The 17100-nt window shown below is 41.1% G+C and overlaps 1 protein-coding gene across 4 annotated transcripts in view; it reads right to left on the bottom strand.

The window, feature by feature from the left end:
- LOC137070674 (regulator of G-protein signaling 3-like) overlaps positions 1–17100 on the bottom strand; it is a 52634-nt gene that overhangs the window by 33847 nt on the left and 1687 nt on the right. For 2 of the 4 annotated variants that reach the window (XM_067438019.1, XM_067438020.1), the window contains exons 2-3: positions 14898–15077; positions 14396–14562 (exon numbers count right to left, since the gene is read on the bottom strand). In XM_067438019.1, the coding sequence (XP_067294120.1) occupies positions 14396–14562; positions 14898–15077 (347 nt within the window). Of the gene's footprint in view, positions 1–2942; positions 3121–14395; positions 14563–14897; positions 15078–17100 lie in introns of those variants that run through there. The other 2 variants (XM_067438021.1, XM_067438022.1) reach the window with 2 other exon arrangements.

Genomic DNA, 17100 nt, shown 5'->3' with positions numbered 1-17100 from the left:
GGAAAAATATTATAGACAGACACGGCATAATACAACTAATATAATAATGACTTTTTGACTTTTACAATAAATTAAATAAATAACCATTCAAAAGGCCTCAGTAAATTTTATATTGTTGAAAGAACACCAAGGCTGCCTATATTTTATATATATTAAAAAGGGGATTCTGAAATTCACTGCCACTTAAATATCTCTTTAAATATCCTAATTCAATTTATAATCAAAACCTTAATCAATATTTATCATCCTATATTATTATAATGATTCTTTCCAGGTATGATTTTGCTTTAGAGAACCACTGATTGTTTCTTATTTTCTAAAGTTTGTATTTGGTCTTTGAGGAGTGACTGAGTGTCTGGCCTAGAGATGTGTGATGTGACACTAAACGCTTGATAGCAACAAGGTGTTGTGTTTGGATTTTGGAGGTATCTAACATGCCAGGAGTGAAGTAACAGTGTTTGCTCACTTAGCCTGGCTTCCAAATATAAAATATGGATTTGTCTTTCATTTAATTTATTATATTTTATTCATTTAATATTTCCTTTTACTGAACCACTAAAGAATCAAGATGAATATTGCCTGTACTACTGTCTGTACCTCTCACTGAGAGAAAGCACATGTTATCAGTATGTTTTGGGGAACATTCTAGTTAGAACTGTAGCTTAATCAGCTCCAACCTTGAGAGACTGTGTATCCGTGTATGTGCGCAGTATTCTGTGTTATAGATCAGTGTTGTGCTCGTGTGCAATGGACATCTTAAGAGATGGGTTCTGGACAAGAGATGTTGTTCTGGACAAGCTGGCATCTGCTCCAGATCTAGAAGGTCACTACAGCCTAATTCCAAAGTGAAAGCTTTAACATGTGATCTATGGCCATCTAATAACGTGGATGGACCTTAAAATCAGTATCATTGTTGGGACAATAATGTATGTACGATAGGCGGGGCAACAAGACGGGGAGAGAGGGAGCGCGGCCAACAAACTCCTTGTGAGACCTGAAGCTGGCTTCTGCTGTTAAAACTGCAAGCTAGTCTTTAGTAATTGTTTCTTTAATTATTTGCACTCCTGACTCTTGGTCTTCATTTTTCACTACTGGTATTGGGTCATATACTGTTAACCCTTAACAATATATACTGTGTGTGTGTGTGTGTGTGTGTGTGTGTGTGTGTGTGTGTGTGTGTGTGTGTGTGTGTGTGTGTGCGTGCGTGCGTGCGTGCGTGCGTGTGTGTGTGTGTGTGTGTGCGTGTGTGTTCCTTGTTTGGCAATACTTGTGAGGACAAAAATGTCCTAACTTGTATAGTAAAATATGAAAATGACTCACTAGTGAGGACATTGAACTGGTTATAAATCGGCCAAAACATGTTTTTATTTAAATCTGTTGTTTTGCACGTTTCTGTGATGGGTAGGTTTAGGGATAGGGGTTAGGTTAGGGGATAGAAAGTATCATTAACCTGATATAAAATCAATGGAAGTCTATGTAATGTCCTCACTAATATAGTGAAACAAACCTGTGTGTGTGTGTGTGTGTGTGTGTGTGTGTGTGTGTGTGTGTGTGTGTGTGTGTGTGTGTGTGTGTGTGTGTGTGTGTGTGTGTGTGTGTGTGTGTGTGTGTGTGTGTGTGTGTGTGTGTGTGTGGTTTTATTTATTTTTTAAAACCAGTTAACTACATTAGTTAAAGCTGCAATCCATAACTTTCTTGCACTTTAACGTTTAATAAACAGAACTGCATGCGTCTTGCGGAAGAACATTGTAGCCGGATCTACTTCTCTCTGTTTATGTCTATGGCGATTCACGCAGGGATTGTGCTCTTCCGCAGCAGTACCTACCACTCTGGCCTGAAATAGCCCCAATATAAACACTTATTATAAGTGTGTAGCATAATTATTCAGGGTAAGACAAAAAGATGGTTTGAAAAAAATTGATTCATGTTGTACATTCTCATTATATATTTTTTGTAAATCTTGAAAATAAAAAAAATACGGACAGCAGCTTTAACATAAACTAATACTGAATAATATTTAAAAAGCATTTATTAATCTCACTTAATGTTAATCTCAACATTTACTAATACATCATTATTAAAATCAAAAAACAAAAAGTTGTTTCTGTTATAAGTTAATGAACCGGAACTAAAACTAATAATGAACAGTTTTTATTAATGTTAACAAAGATTAATAAGTACTGTAACTAATGTATTTCTAATTGTAAGTTAATATTAGTTAATGCATTTATTATGAAAACATCCATGCATGTGGACCTGAGAACCTGTCACGAATTCACAGGTGTGATGGAAACTATATTGACACTATATGATTACTGAACTGAGCTGGATGACATCACTGTTTTTCCAGAGCCGACAGCAAAAATCTTTGTTTTGTTGCATTATTTTCCTGTTATCACTGTCTAGCTGCTTTGAAACAATCGGCATTGTATAAAGCGCTATATAAATAAAGGTGACTTGAGTTGATGGAAAATCTAAATTAGTAGACAATTCCATATGATATGAGTAAAAAATCCTGACACAGCAGCTGTTTAACTATTATGTTCACTGACACGCACACATTTTTCATCCCGACTTGCAGCAAAGCTTGGGCCATCAGATGATTTTAAATTGTAATAATATTTCACACTGATACAGTTTTCACTGTATTTTGATCATATAAATTCAACCTTGGTGATTTTTTTAAACATAAAACCAAACTTTTGAGCTAACAATCATTTCATTAGTAAAAACTTGCATGCTAATTTCAATAAAATAAGAAGCAGTCTTGAAAAACTTTGAATCTGTAAAAGTAAGGCAATTTTAGATAGATACAAACTTAGGATACTTTTTTGTACAATATTTAAAAAGGAAGGTAACTCTTTGTGCATTTTTAAATGTTGTTGAAGCATCTGACAATTTGTCCACACACACACACACACATCAGCTCAATAAAGACTCACCATGAGTTTGTAAAAGAAAAGATGATCTCTGCCACTGTCTTAAACAGCTCAGTCTCACTGCTTGTGCCCTCTGACAGTCCATGTTATAGTACAACCACAGTCTAACTGGTTTTAAAAATGTCCCAAATCACATATGAATTCTAGTTCAGAAATCTAGTAAATTAATTCAAATTTGATGCCTCACAGCTATTCAAGAGCTTAACTGCCGCTATGCATATGTTGCCACTGGAGAATAAAGGACAGCAGGAGAAAACAAGCATACATTTTAACCGCCTTTCATTTTGAATAGCTGATAAGACAGGACAAGCTGTGATTGGTCAGAGAGCAGCATTGAACAACTGAAAGGGGGTGTGTGGAGGGAGGAAGGGAAAGTCCACCTGCTGTCCTAATAATAATATACAAAACCTTTGACTGGGGTTGACCTTCGTACTGATCTGAGATCAGTTGCATCATGGTTTATTTTATATTTGGAACAACAACAAAAATTAAAACGGTATAAAATCACTTGGATCTGCTGAGCAATTAGCTCACTATAGACTTTAACTTGAAAAACATTAGACAAACTGTGATAAGTTTAGAAATCATCAAAAGTCTTAATGCACATTATATAGCTCCTGCTATAAAATAAATGTGTCATCCCTGCTATTCTGAAAATTCTGAAAATAGATGATTGTTCCTGCTTTTAAAACAATAAAAGCAGTCTTAAGGGGAAGCCGTTGTTCTTGTCTGTTAAAGGACTTTAATCTTTGTGGGTCATTCATTGACACAACAGGAAATCAAACAGTCAAAGCCTCATTAATTCTGGAATGAAACTACCTTTCTCCAGAGGTTACATCTTTATTTCACAGGTTTTACTGTTGAACACAAGGGAAATAAGAATAGTGACTTGGTGCAGCTGGGTAATCATGCTGACTAACTCCATGATTTAGCCATTATGTGGCTGTGAATAGTATACATCCCTCTTCAAGAGCAAAACCATGTTGAGTGCATAAAGCATTGTGTTAAGTTCTGTTTCCTGGACTCCTTGCATGGGAGAGCACTGGAAAATGCATGCAACTTAACATCCACACCGATAAAAATAACAATAAATCGTTGGTGTACAGCATGCAGGATTTCAGACAAATGAATTATGAAAGATATTATAAAAAATAAAATAAAAACTTTTGATCAGGATGACTAAATGTATGGTTACATTTTTTTTGGACTCAAAAACTCCAATGCTTTGCTGTGGTGGTGATATATTATATATAAATGCTGGATTTAAAACAACCCAGTGAATTGACCCATTCAAACAACCCAATTTCTGGGTTTGTCCATTGTGTTTGTATATATATATATATATATATATATATATATATATATATATATATATATATATATATATATATATATATATATATATATATATATATATATATATATATATATATATATATATATATATATATATATATATATATATATATATATATATATATACCAATCAGGCATAAAAGTATGATAGGTTAAGTGAATAGGTTAAGTGAATAAGATTATCTATTCATCATGGCATGTGTTAGTTGGTGGGATATATTAGGCAGCAAAGTAAAAAAAAAATGTCCTCAAAGTTGATGTGTTAGCAGCAGGAAAAATGGGTAAGCGAGTTTGACATGGGCTAAATTGTGATGGCTAGACAACTGTGTCAGAGCATCTCCAAAACTGCAGCTCTTGTGGGGTGTTCCCCTCTGCAGTGGTATCTATCAAAAGTGATCCAAGGAAGGAACAGTGGTCAACCGGCGACAGGGTCATGGCCGGCGAAGAATCATTGATGCACATGGGGAGCGAAGGCTGGCCCATGTGGTCCAATCAAATAGACTAGCTATTGTAGCTCAAAAAGTTAATGTGGCAATGAAGTAAAAAGAAAGGTTTCAGAATACAAAATGCATCACAGTTTGTTGTGTATGGGTCTGCATAGCTGCAGACCAATCAGGGAGCCCATGCTGACACCAGTCCACCACCAAAAGCACCAACAGATGGCAAATAAGCATCACAACTGGACCACGGAGCAATGGAAGAAGGTGGCCTGGTCTGATGAATCACTTTTTCTTTACATCACGTGAATGGCCGTGTGCGTTGCTTACATGGAGAAGGCGGAGGCAGTGTGATGTGTGTTCTGCTGGGAAATCTTGGGTCCTGCCATCCATTTGGATGTTACTTTGACATGTACCACCTACCTAAGCATTGTTGCAGACAATGTACACCCTTTCATGGAAATGGTATTCTCTGGTGGCTGTGGCCCTTTTTCAGTGGCACACTGCCACAAAGCAAAAATAGTTCAGGAAAGGTTTGAGGAGCACAACAAAGAGTTTGAGGTGTTGATTTAGCCTCCAAATTCTCCAGATCTCAATCCAGTCGAGCATCTGTGGGATGTGATCAACAAACAAGTCCGATCCATGGAGGCCCCACCATGGCCACCATAGTCGCGAGGGGAACTTACAAGACTTAAAGGATCTGCTGCAAACATCTTGGTGCCAGATACCACAGCAAACCTTCAGGGGTCTACGCCTTCGAGTACATACCTCGATGGGTCAGGGCAGTTTTGGCAGAAAAAGGGGGACCAACCCAATATTGGGAATATTAGGGTCATAATGTTGCCTAATTCGTGTAAATATTTTATATAACCAATATGAGATTTAAGCCATAACGCACAGCTACAAGTGTGAGGCCGGTCACACTGCACGCGTTAGCAGAGTCAGTCAGTGTGCATTTTTTTCTCTGCCCAAATTACCAGATTAGAGCATTCACACAGCACACAGAGGCGGCGCGGCAGTGCGACGCAGTAGCAGAGCAGAGTAGAAGCGGCAGTACAGCGATTGTTTCTGCGGCGAGTCTATTTTTGCCATGCTGATCACACTGAATTAAAGCCACAGTAGGATAGTTCCTTTCAGTCGGTCACGTTCGACGTACGTCGGTGTGACCGACAAATTGGAATCACTTATCACATATAGAAAATGGGCCAATGAACATTGGTGTGCGTGCTTTGCATATCGCACCCCGCCCCACTGCGCGGAAGCGATCGCCACGCACTGTTGTCATTCACTTCGTAGCCGAACAGCGTTGATGAAGCATCTGACTGCCTTCTATCTGCGAGAGAGAGAGAGAGAAAGCGTGTGCCGGGGGATATTGCTCTTGTGTTGGCCAGATGGCACAAGACAGCACGACCGCGATCTCACTGCTGCTGAGAGAGCTGCTGTTTTCTGTTTTCAGCAAACTGAGAAACTGAGCAAATTGCACTACACACACCACACACAGTTGGTTCGGTGGACGTGTTCCTTTTCTGGTGAGAGCAGAAACAGGCTGCACACAAAACCTGTTATTCTGCCGTGGTCGATCCCTGGGTGCTTCAGCACTAAAAGAGCAAATTTCCCCCACAAAAAGAGTTACAAGGTTGACGTGCCGTCCTTTTCAGGATGTCTTTCCACCCGTGCGTTTCTGGATGCGGCCGTTTCCTGGCGCCCGCTGACGGTCACAAGCGCTGTATCAAGTGCCTGGGCTTAGAGCACACTGAGGCTGCGTTTGTGGATATCTCATGTTCTCACTGCGGGAACATGGCTATCTCAGTGCTTAGGTCGAGACTCGCCTACCTTCGGGAGGGTGGAGTTCCCCTACCCATAGCTGGATTTAGGTCTATTACTGGCCAGCAGAATAGACCTACTTTGACGGATGGCTGTGGTGACCTGAGGATCACGGTTAGGGCAAAACCGTCGAGTGAGCCTCCGCGGGACCCTAATCCCTCACAAGCGCCGCAACCGGTGGTGCTTCCGAAGGATCCCGTTGGCCCCTTGCATGCACGGCCGGCGGTGTCCTTTGGGGCACCCGCGGACGATCAGATGTCGATTGCTGCATCGGAGGGGGAGTTTCAGTCCTCTGGGGATGAAGATTCGGCTGTACTCGGCCGAGTCGGACCCGGAGTTGACCGCTATGCTTTCCCGCCCCGGTGCCTTTCTTCCCGGAGGTGCATGAGGAGCTGACTAGGTCGTGGAAAGCACCGTTTAGCATCCGCAGGCGACCTAGTGGCTCCTCCCTCCTCATTACCCTTGACGGTGGGCAGGCCAGGGGGTATGAGGGTCTTTTACCGGTGGAGCGGGCCGTCGCGATGTAACTGTGTCCGATGTCCGCCTCTAGCTGGCGGGGGGACCCAAAGCTCCCGTCCAGTGCCTGTAGAGTCTCTTCTGGTCTGACCGCGAAGGCCTACAGGTCCTGTGGCCAGGCCGCGTCCGCCCTGCATGCCATGCCGTTGCTACAGGTGCATCAAGAATAGGCACTCATGGACATGCACGAGGGTAGTCCTAGTGCAGAGCTCCTCCGGGAGCTCCGGACGGCGACGGACCTCGCCCTACGGGCGACGAAAACCGCCGCCCATACTATTGGCCAGGCGATGTCCCCCTTGGTGGTCCAGGAGCGGCATCTCTGGCTCAACCTGGCCGATATGAGGGAGACCGATAAGACCCTGTTCCTGGACTCCCCTATTTCGTCGGCTGGGTTGTTCGGCGACGCGGTCCAGAGCTTTGCCCAGCAGTTCTCGGCCACCCAGAAGCAGACGGAGGCCAGCCGGCACATCCTGCCCCGGCAGTCCGCTGCTGCCTCCACCCCGCCCCTGGCGGCAGCACCTCCACCTGCTCGACGCCGAGGGCGCCCGCCCGCCCCTGCCGCAGCCTCCATCCCCGTAGGCGTCGAGCCGGCCGTGGGAAGGACGCCCAGCCCGCTCAGGCCGCTGCCAAGCCAGGTGGCAAGCGTCGTCGTAAGAGACCCTGAGACGGACCACCCAGAGATGGAAGATCCTGCTCAACAGGAAGTGGCAGCAGCACCACTTCCTCCCCCCGGAGGGCCAGGGGGGCGCCTTTGTGACAATTACATCTGTCCCGTTTTGGTACCCAAAACTTCACAAAAAGAGCAGTTTCCAAAATCTCTGGGTGCCAAGAGAGTGCGCTTGGCGGTGTTCGACGCTCCCATGCCTTGTCACCCTCGGGCGCCTCTCCAATCCCCCTCAGTGGAAGCAGATAAGTGTTGCCACACGCACACAGACCCCACCACGGGCAGCCTCCACGCCGTCCGGGCCGGGTCCCTGCATGCCGCTGCGCTGCCCCGCTGCGGGTACGTCTGTTGTGCCATTAGTCCCGCTGGTACAGTCGCTGGGGGCCTGGCTAGCACTCCCCAGCCCGTCCCGCTGACACATCCGCACCATCAGACTCGGCTATGCGATTCAGTTCGCCCGGCGTCCCCCCAAGTTCAGGGGCATTCACTTCACCTCTGTGTTGAAGGAGCGCGCCCCGGTCCTTCAGGCGGAGAACTCAGTCCTACTGGTGAAGGACACGATCGAGCCGGTCCCTCCAGCCGATATGAAGACCGGCTTTTACAGCCCGTATTTCATCGTACCCAAGAAAAGCGGCGGGTTATGGTGAATCTTGGATCTGCGGTTCTTGAACTGGTCCCTGCACAGGCTACCGTTCTAAATGCTAACGCAAAAACGCATCTTCTGGTGCATCCGTCCCCAAGATTGGGCTGCAGCGATCGACCTGAGGGACGCGTACTGTCCATAGACCGTAAAAAAATATGGACAACTCGACATCATCCGTTTCCGCTTGGCAGATTTGAAGCTCTCAGGCGCCCTTGCACGGCGCGGACATCTTGGGACCGAGTCTGCGCAGTAGCGATTTCGGGACCGGAGTTGCGCAGTAGAGCGCAGGAAGTAGAGCAGGAAGTACAGTCGCGATATCAAAAGCCCGCCCACACTCTCGCAGATGCAGAACAATTAATAATGTTGGTGTGAAATAAACAGTTATGGAAATGTAGAAATTAAAGCTAAAGCTCTTATCTGCTCCCAAAAATTTCGAAAAAAGTCTGTTAGTGCCTCAGTGACAACTTCACTCAGAGAAGCCGTCAGTCTCAGCTGTCAATCATGACGTCACACCCCCCGTTTTTATAGCATCAAATAACTAACTCAAAGTAAACTTATTTTTAAAACGAACACCTGAAATGAAATCATCGTGATGATAACTGCCTTCAGTGACATAAACTAACTTTGGGGAAACATTTTTGAAGTGTAATTTTATTATTTAGTTTGCCTCGCGTCCATTAGAATACACAGAGGGGCAGCTATACTGGGACCGGTCACCGGGGGGCGATCGAGGCGCGAAAGCTTCAGTAAATGAGAGGGAGACTGCAGGCTTGGTACTGTCACGTCTCGATTCTCCCTCGACGCAAACCGTCTCTACGCTTTGTGGTCGACGGACGAGCACATCAGTACAAGGTCCTACCCTTCGGGCTCATGGTGCTCAAGCACCTCAAGCAGAGGATCCCTTTTCTCGGTATGGAGCCGGATTTGGTCGCCCTGACAGGTCGTCCAGTCGGTATTGAACTGCTTGAATTAATTCAAACGCAGGACAGCGGTCCCACTGAAACAATTTCAGAGGCTCCTGGGGCATATGGCATCTGTGGCGGAGGTCGCGCCGCACGGGTTGCACCATATGAGACCGCTTCAACGTTGGCTACACGACCGAGTCCCGAGGTGGGCGTGGCACAGCGGGTCCCTCCGTGTCTTAGTTACACCGAGTTGCCGCCAAACCTTCAGCCCGTGATCGGACCCTGTTTTTCTACGGGCGGGGGTGCCCCTAGAACAGGTATCCATGTCTAGTCCCTGGCAAACAAATTAATTTCTATGAAAGTTAAAGGGTTTGTTCACCCAAAAATGAAATTAATGTCATTATTGAATGGTCATGAATCAGCAGACTGTCGGACTAAATATAAAATATCTTAAACTTCTGAAGTTCCGAAGATGAACGGAGGTCTTACGGGTGTGGAAGAATATTAGGGTGAGTCATTAATGACATAAATTTCATTTTTGGGTGAACTAACCCTTTTAGCTTCCAAAGGCATGAACTGAAAACGCGCCAGACTGAACACGCGCTGTGAATGTATATGCCACGAACGCGGACGCGTTTACCTCAGCTCTCATCACGAGAGCTCATTCAGCTCATTCATCACGATGAATGTTATCTGACTCCTGCAGCGTTTGCGCCATGACACTCCCTCAGCGGCTAAATCACATTATATTGAACAGACATGTTCAGTTTTTAATTGTAGTGTCTGTTCTCTAACTGAACTGATTTTGTGAAAAAGAACACGGTGAGGAAAGTGATCCAGTAGCGGTGGCTTTGGGAATGGCCTCACAGGGCAGCGAAGCATTCTGGGAATTGTAGTCTTTCATCCCCATGGGACAAAAATACATTTTCTGTATTTTCTCAGTCTAGAAAGCACCAAATTCAAAAATAATTTCACATTTCTACTACATAACGGCAAAGTCTAAATACAGATTCATCTTCCCAGCGCTGAAGTAACCCTTTAAGGTTATTTTTATCATGTAAACTCCGATCTTTCAAGTATTCATATTCTTGTGTAATCGATGCACCATCCTAAAAGAACCCGTTTCTTGCATGATAGCCAAAATTTAGAATATTCGTATATAATATGATTTATGACTTGCAGGGTTGGCCGAATAATAATCATACACTGTTTAATATTAGGCCAGAGGAGAACTGGCACCCCGACTGAGTATGGTTTCTCCCATGGTTTATTTTTCTCAATCTTGCCCTGATGGGAGTTTTGGTTCCTTGCCACTGTCGCCTTTGGCTTGGCTTGCTCAGTTGGGGACACTAAAATTAAGATCTGAGTTATTCAACTAAATATACATATTGATTAATTAGATCATATTTAATTCAATAAACTAGCCAAATCAAATGTTGTTGCAATATTGTCCTGTTTAACACTGTGAAGCTGCTTTGAAACAATCGTCATTGTAAAAGCGCTAAATAAATAAAGTTGATTGATTGATTGATTGATTGAAAAATAACATTTAAATAAACAACATTATCTATTATAAAGTATAAGAAGTTTGTACAATAGGAAACAAACACAAGCAAACAGTTCAGTTAAAAGTTAAAAAGCAGCGCAAGCTATAGTAGCCTACTGGATTTCAGTTGAATAAAAATATTAAGTTATAAAACTATGTCCTTAGTCAAATGATTGGCTCTGGAACGAGTAATAGATTATTACAGTTTTTCTCAGTTGCTTTGGTACATTTCTCGAATCAAACTCACAAATTGCAAAACAGTATGTGCATTTCTCAAAACAATTTGTACATATAGCAAAACACCATGGATAACCTCCAAAAGCCACTCTCTTACTTAAAATCAATATCTCTCAAAAGTAAATAGCTGTGTCAACGAACATGTCAGTGCCATCAGAATGACAAGTCCTTGTGTCATTGGCCCTCATTTATCAATCTTGCGTAGAAACTGGTGTATATGTTGGCGTAAGATTATGCTTACACTCCTCTCACCGCCTGATTTATGAAGCTGTGCGCACCTCTGCAATCCAGGTGTACGCAATACCTGCCCTTGATAAATGCGGCGGCTGAAAACGATCGTCATTAGAATAACACGCCCCTATATATTCAAGTCTCCGCCTCTCCCACGCCCTCATTTTACGCCATGGACAAACAGAAGACGGCAAAGAAGCGAAACTTCTCCGATGTGGAGATCGGGCGCGCTCAATCATCTCACTAGTCCACTAGTCAGGGCACTGATTAGGACATAAGTCAATGGGCTGACTCCCTGATCAGTGCCCTGACTAGTGGACTAGTGAGATGAGGAAGTGAAAAAAAAAAAAAAAACGAAATTGTTTTATTTGGGAGTTTAAAGAGTGGGATTAAAGGCACCTACAAAAACAAAATATGGACCCAAATTACGAGTACTCTTAGGAGGTTGAGAAGCGCACTCCAGCAGTTTAAATAGCTGTTTGGATGATAAATTACCATCACAATGCATTATTTTACAGCACGTTTTGAAACAATTAGCATTTAATTTCGTATCACGGCATGTATTGGACTGTACGACAGTGATGATGATGTGATGTGGAGTACTACCATTCATTCACATTAATAAACTACATGACAATTTGTAAGATTCTTATTATTAATATTATTATTATTATTATTATTATGATTATTCTTAATGACGCTTGTTATTCAGAAGAAGAATGTCGTTTTTATTGATTTTATTATTATTTAAAAGAAGAAGGACATTTTTATTATTTTGTCAGTCTGAATTATTTTAGTCCCAGTCCGTGCTCAGCTGCCGGGCCAGGCGGACCTGAAAAACGTCAGATAAAGCGCAAAGGCTCGCGACTGGAGGAATACATATGCCTACAAATCAAACGCTTTGGTAAAGTCACACAAATTAAACATTGACGTTCATGTTGCACAAAAATAAACACTGAATGTTGTCGTTGTGGTTTTTAATAGTGGGTCATAATATAGCATATCTTGTCTACGGATAAGACAGTCAAATTGTTTGGTCATGTTGTCAATATAAGAGTTTACTCTGGAGGGATGTTCTAATGGAAACTACGGCTAAAGTTTTGATGACAATTATTGTCAATTGTAAGATACATCTTAGTGTATGTGTGAGGGTTACAGCAAGAGAATGGAAAATATTCAAATATACACTCTTACTGTTTGTACTGTATTGTATTGACAGAACATGTCATTGAGATACGGAAATGAAAAGACAGCACTGAATAGCACACACAAAAAACCTAAAGAAGAAATGTGAACATAGGAAAATCTGTACATGTGGTGCTGTAGAAATATATATATCTCTGCTAATTAATGCTTCATGAGAAGCACCTTCGTTAGAGAAAGTCAAGATTCACCTTGGAGCAATTTACCAATTCAGGACAGATTTAGAAAAAAAGTCTAATGGAAATAGAGAAAGTATAGAAACATGCTTGACATATTATAACTTGTTCAACCATTTTACATGTAAAGACTTAAGCTATGAGCTTGTGCCTAAATGTTGTGGGGGGTGAGACTATTCAACAGAGACCCAATATAATACATTTTGTTTAACATGACATACGCACTGATTATGAAGGAAACAACAGAGAATTGTACATAATCATTTGCATGGATGTTCCAAAGCATTTGCAACATGTTCAAAGAAATGAGAAACTGTTTTTTTGATGTGCACAACTGACACAATGATGTGAGAATTGAACAGGTAGTTTTGAGAATTTCAATTCTGATCTGAGAAATGTACCAAAGCGATTGAGAAAAACTGTAAGACCAAAGATTGATACTCTAGAGTTTGATACTCTTAAAACTACATTTTTCATTACACAACAACACTACAATTTGTACAATTATGGTGGCTTTGCTCGTCCCCCATGACACTATACTATAGCGATGCAAGCGGTGAAGCGTTCCTGTGGAAGTACTGGTAGAATATCGTATGACTGGAAAAGGCTCTAAGCCAATGAGATTCGACAACCTAAATGAACTGTTGTATTTATTTATTTGATCAAAACTACAGTAAAAACATAACGTGATAATGTGAAATATAATTAGAATTTAAAATAGCTATTTTTCTAGTTTTATATATTGTAAATAATTGAATCTTGCGATGGCAAAGATTGTTTTTTTTGTTTTTGTTTGTTTTTTGCCATTACTCCAGTCTTCAGTGTAAGATGATTCTTTAGAAATCATTCTAATATGCTGATTTGGTGCTAAACAAATATTGCTTACTGTTTTTAATGTTGAAAACAGTTGTGCTTCTTAATATTTTTGTGGAAAGTGTGATACATTTAATTTTCAGGATTTCTTGATATATATTATATATATATATATATATATATATATATATATATATATATATATATATATATATATATATATATATATATATATATATATATATATATATTATTATTATTTTATTTTTTTAAAGAAAGTTAAAAACCATGTATTTGACATAAAAATATTTTGTAACATTATATAAATATCTTAACTGTCACTTTTAATGAATTTAATGCATCTTTGCTGGAAAAAAAAATTATTTCAAAATTGGTACGATTTAAAGATTTCAGTCATTCATTCATTCATTCATTCATTCATAAAAAGGTAAAAATGTAGTGTACATTTATTTATTTTATATGATTTGATTAAAAAATATTTTATATTTTTAAAACTATTTTGTGGCACATCAATACTGTAATCTGTTATTTTAAAAGCAAACTGTTCATTGAATCTATTAATTAAAGAAAGATATTATACAATTTTAGAAAAATATATTATACAAAATATTAAAGAAATAAAATATATTATCCAGTCTGGATAGGAGTTTCTGAGTCTTAAAGATTGAGTAAAGATTGACTACACCATTAATTATTTCCTTTGTGCAGAAGGCAACTGTTACTTCAAACAAAGTTTGCCTTGGTCTTAGCATTTCAATACTGCCATCTAGTGGCACACAGTGCACAATGACAGTGAATGTTTAATTATCTCCATCAGAATGGCCTGGAAACAACAACGCTAATTTCTGAGTCATTAATCTATTATCAGATAAATAATCACTTACCTTTTCCTTTAAAACCAGACGGGTGAATTTTTCTCCTCTTTTTGCGAGCAGGTTCTGTATTGTTCTTTACAGTCGTTTTGACCACTGAAGCCACTTTAACTTGAGCTGATGAACTGTGTCTAACAGCTTTCCCCCAGTTCCTCTCAGCAGGTCTTCCAGCATTGAGACTGCAGGAATTGCATTATGAAACAACAATATGAAGAAAACTTGAAGGAAACTCAGCATAATCAGTTTGACACACATGCTCCTTAACTGTAGTCTGCAATATCATACTATTTCCTCATTTTGTTTAATATTACTTTGTGACTGTTAATCTTGTTAAATTATTAATATGCTAACATGAATTATAACACATGCATCATGGGTTGATGTGACAGAGCTAATCAGTAAACGCTGGGTAAGGTTGTGAGTTTGTTTTGATATGGTCACGCTGCATTAAACAAAAAGATTCCATTCATGTGCATTTTATGTGTTTATGTCACAAGACAGACAAGTTCTTTACTTTTCCTGCTGGCTTGCAGCCAATGGCCTTTTGTCCCTGACAGATGTGACGTGTCGCACTGAAGATCCTCTCTCTCTGCTGTTTGTGTGCCTGGTTACTTCTCTACACAGCTTCTTTGTTGACGGTCTCTTGGGAAGCAATGGATCCTGTAGCCAGAGGGATTCCCTGTGAAGTCTCTTCCTATAGGCACAGCCAGAGGAGTTATATATTTAGCGCACTCACTTCTTCTGACATGAATTCTAATGACAAGGTGACAGACAAGCGAACCCGGCAGGAGGCTCTCAAACGATCTTAATCCACTCAAAAAGCGGATTAACTCCAATAATGGAGAAATCCTGACAATCATGCAAGACCTGCCCGAGCTAAAATGACATAAATGCCACATTATTCTAACATGAATATGATGTATGAAGCTGGTGGTTATTTTTTGACTGGTCTTATGCATGTTGATAAATAATATGTTAATGATTTAATAACATTTCAGAAAAGTGTGAATGATTAGGTTTAATTAAAGGGATAGTTCACTTTAAAATGAAAATTCTGTCATCCTTTACTAACCCTCAAGTTGTTTCAAACCTGTATGAATTTCTTTCTTCAGCTGAACACAAGGGAAGACATTTTGAAGAATGTCAGTAACCAAACAGTTAACTGGAGCCATTGACTTCCATATTATTATTATTTTCCTACTATGGAAGTCGATGGCTCCAGTTAACTGGGAAATTCATACAGGTTTGAAACAATTTAAGGGTTAGTAAAGGATGACTGAATTTTCATTTTAAATTGAACAATCCCTTTAAGGTTTTTTAGACATGCTGAAGGGAATAACTTCTGACAGCCCAGCAGGATATCAGGTGCTTGCAGCAGTTGGAGGTCAGAGGTCACAGTTCACCACCCAAAACGACATCTTACAAAGTTAAAATTAAATTTAGATGTATTGAATTTGAGCGGCTTTTCATTACTTTTTTTTTTTTTTTTTACTTGTAATACATTTTATATGTTCTAATTTTTATAATTGTAAATGCAAATTGTATTTTTTTCTATTGATACATTTCATAAACATTGGCCCAACATTTCTTAGGCCAAACTAATAAATGTATCAATGTCATTGCATGTAGCATTCCTGTCTCAAAAAATTAGCATATTTTATCCGACCAATAAAAGAAAAGTGTTTTTAATATAAAATAAGTCAACCTTCAAATAATTATGTTCAGTTATGCACTCAATACTTGGTCGGGAATCCTTTTGCAGAAATGACTGCTTCAGTGCGGCGTGGCATGAGGGAATCAGCCTGTGGCACTGCTGAGGTGTTATGGAGGCCCAGGATGCTTCGATAGCGGCCTTAAGCTCATCCAGAGTGTTGGGTCTTGCGTCTCTCAACTTTCTCTTCACAATATCCCAAAGATTCTCTATGGGGTTCAGGTCAGGAGAGTTGGCAGACCAATTGAGCACAGTAATACCATGGTCAGTAAACCATTTACCAGTGGTTTTGGCACTGAGAGCAGGTGCCAGGTCGTGCTGAAAAACCAAATCTTCATCTCCATAAAGCTTTTCAGCAGATGGAAGCATGAAGTGCTCCAAAATCTCCTGATAGCTAGCTGCATTGACCCTGCCCTTGATAAAACACAGTGGACCAACACCAGCAGCTGACATGGCACCTCAGACCATCACTGACTGTGGGTACTTGACACTGGACTTCAGGCATTTTGGCATTTCCTTCTCCCCAGTCTTCCTCCAGACTCTTGCACCTTGATTTCCGAATGACATGCAAAATTTGAGCAACAGTCCAGTGCTGCTTCTCTGTAGCCCAAGTCAGGCACTTCTGCCGCTGTTTCTGGTTCAAAAGTGGCTTGACCTGGGGAATGCGGCACCTGTTGCCCATTTCCTGCACACGCCTGTGTACGGTGGCTCTGGATGTTTCTATTCCAGACTTAGTCCACTGCTTCCGCAGGTCCCCCAAGGTCTGGAATCGGTCCTTCTCCACAATCTTCCTCAGGGTGCAGTCACCTCTTCTCGTTGTGCAGCGTTTTTCTCCACACTTTTTCCTTCCCACAGACTTCCCACTGAGGTGCCTTGATACAGCACTCTGGGAACAGCCTATTCGTTCAGAAATTTCCTTCCGTGTCTTACCTTCTCGCTTGAGGGTGTCAATGATGGCCTTCTGGACAGGGTTGGGTCAGCAGTCTTACCCATGATCGCGGTTTTG

This window comes from Pseudorasbora parva, chromosome 3 (genome assembly GCF_024679245.1).
Source record: "Pseudorasbora parva isolate DD20220531a chromosome 3, ASM2467924v1, whole genome shotgun sequence".
Taxonomy (NCBI): domain Eukaryota; kingdom Metazoa; phylum Chordata; class Actinopteri; order Cypriniformes; family Gobionidae; genus Pseudorasbora; species Pseudorasbora parva.
The sequence above is the reverse complement of the archived record's forward strand: the minus strand, read 5'-3'. Positions and strand labels throughout refer to the sequence as shown.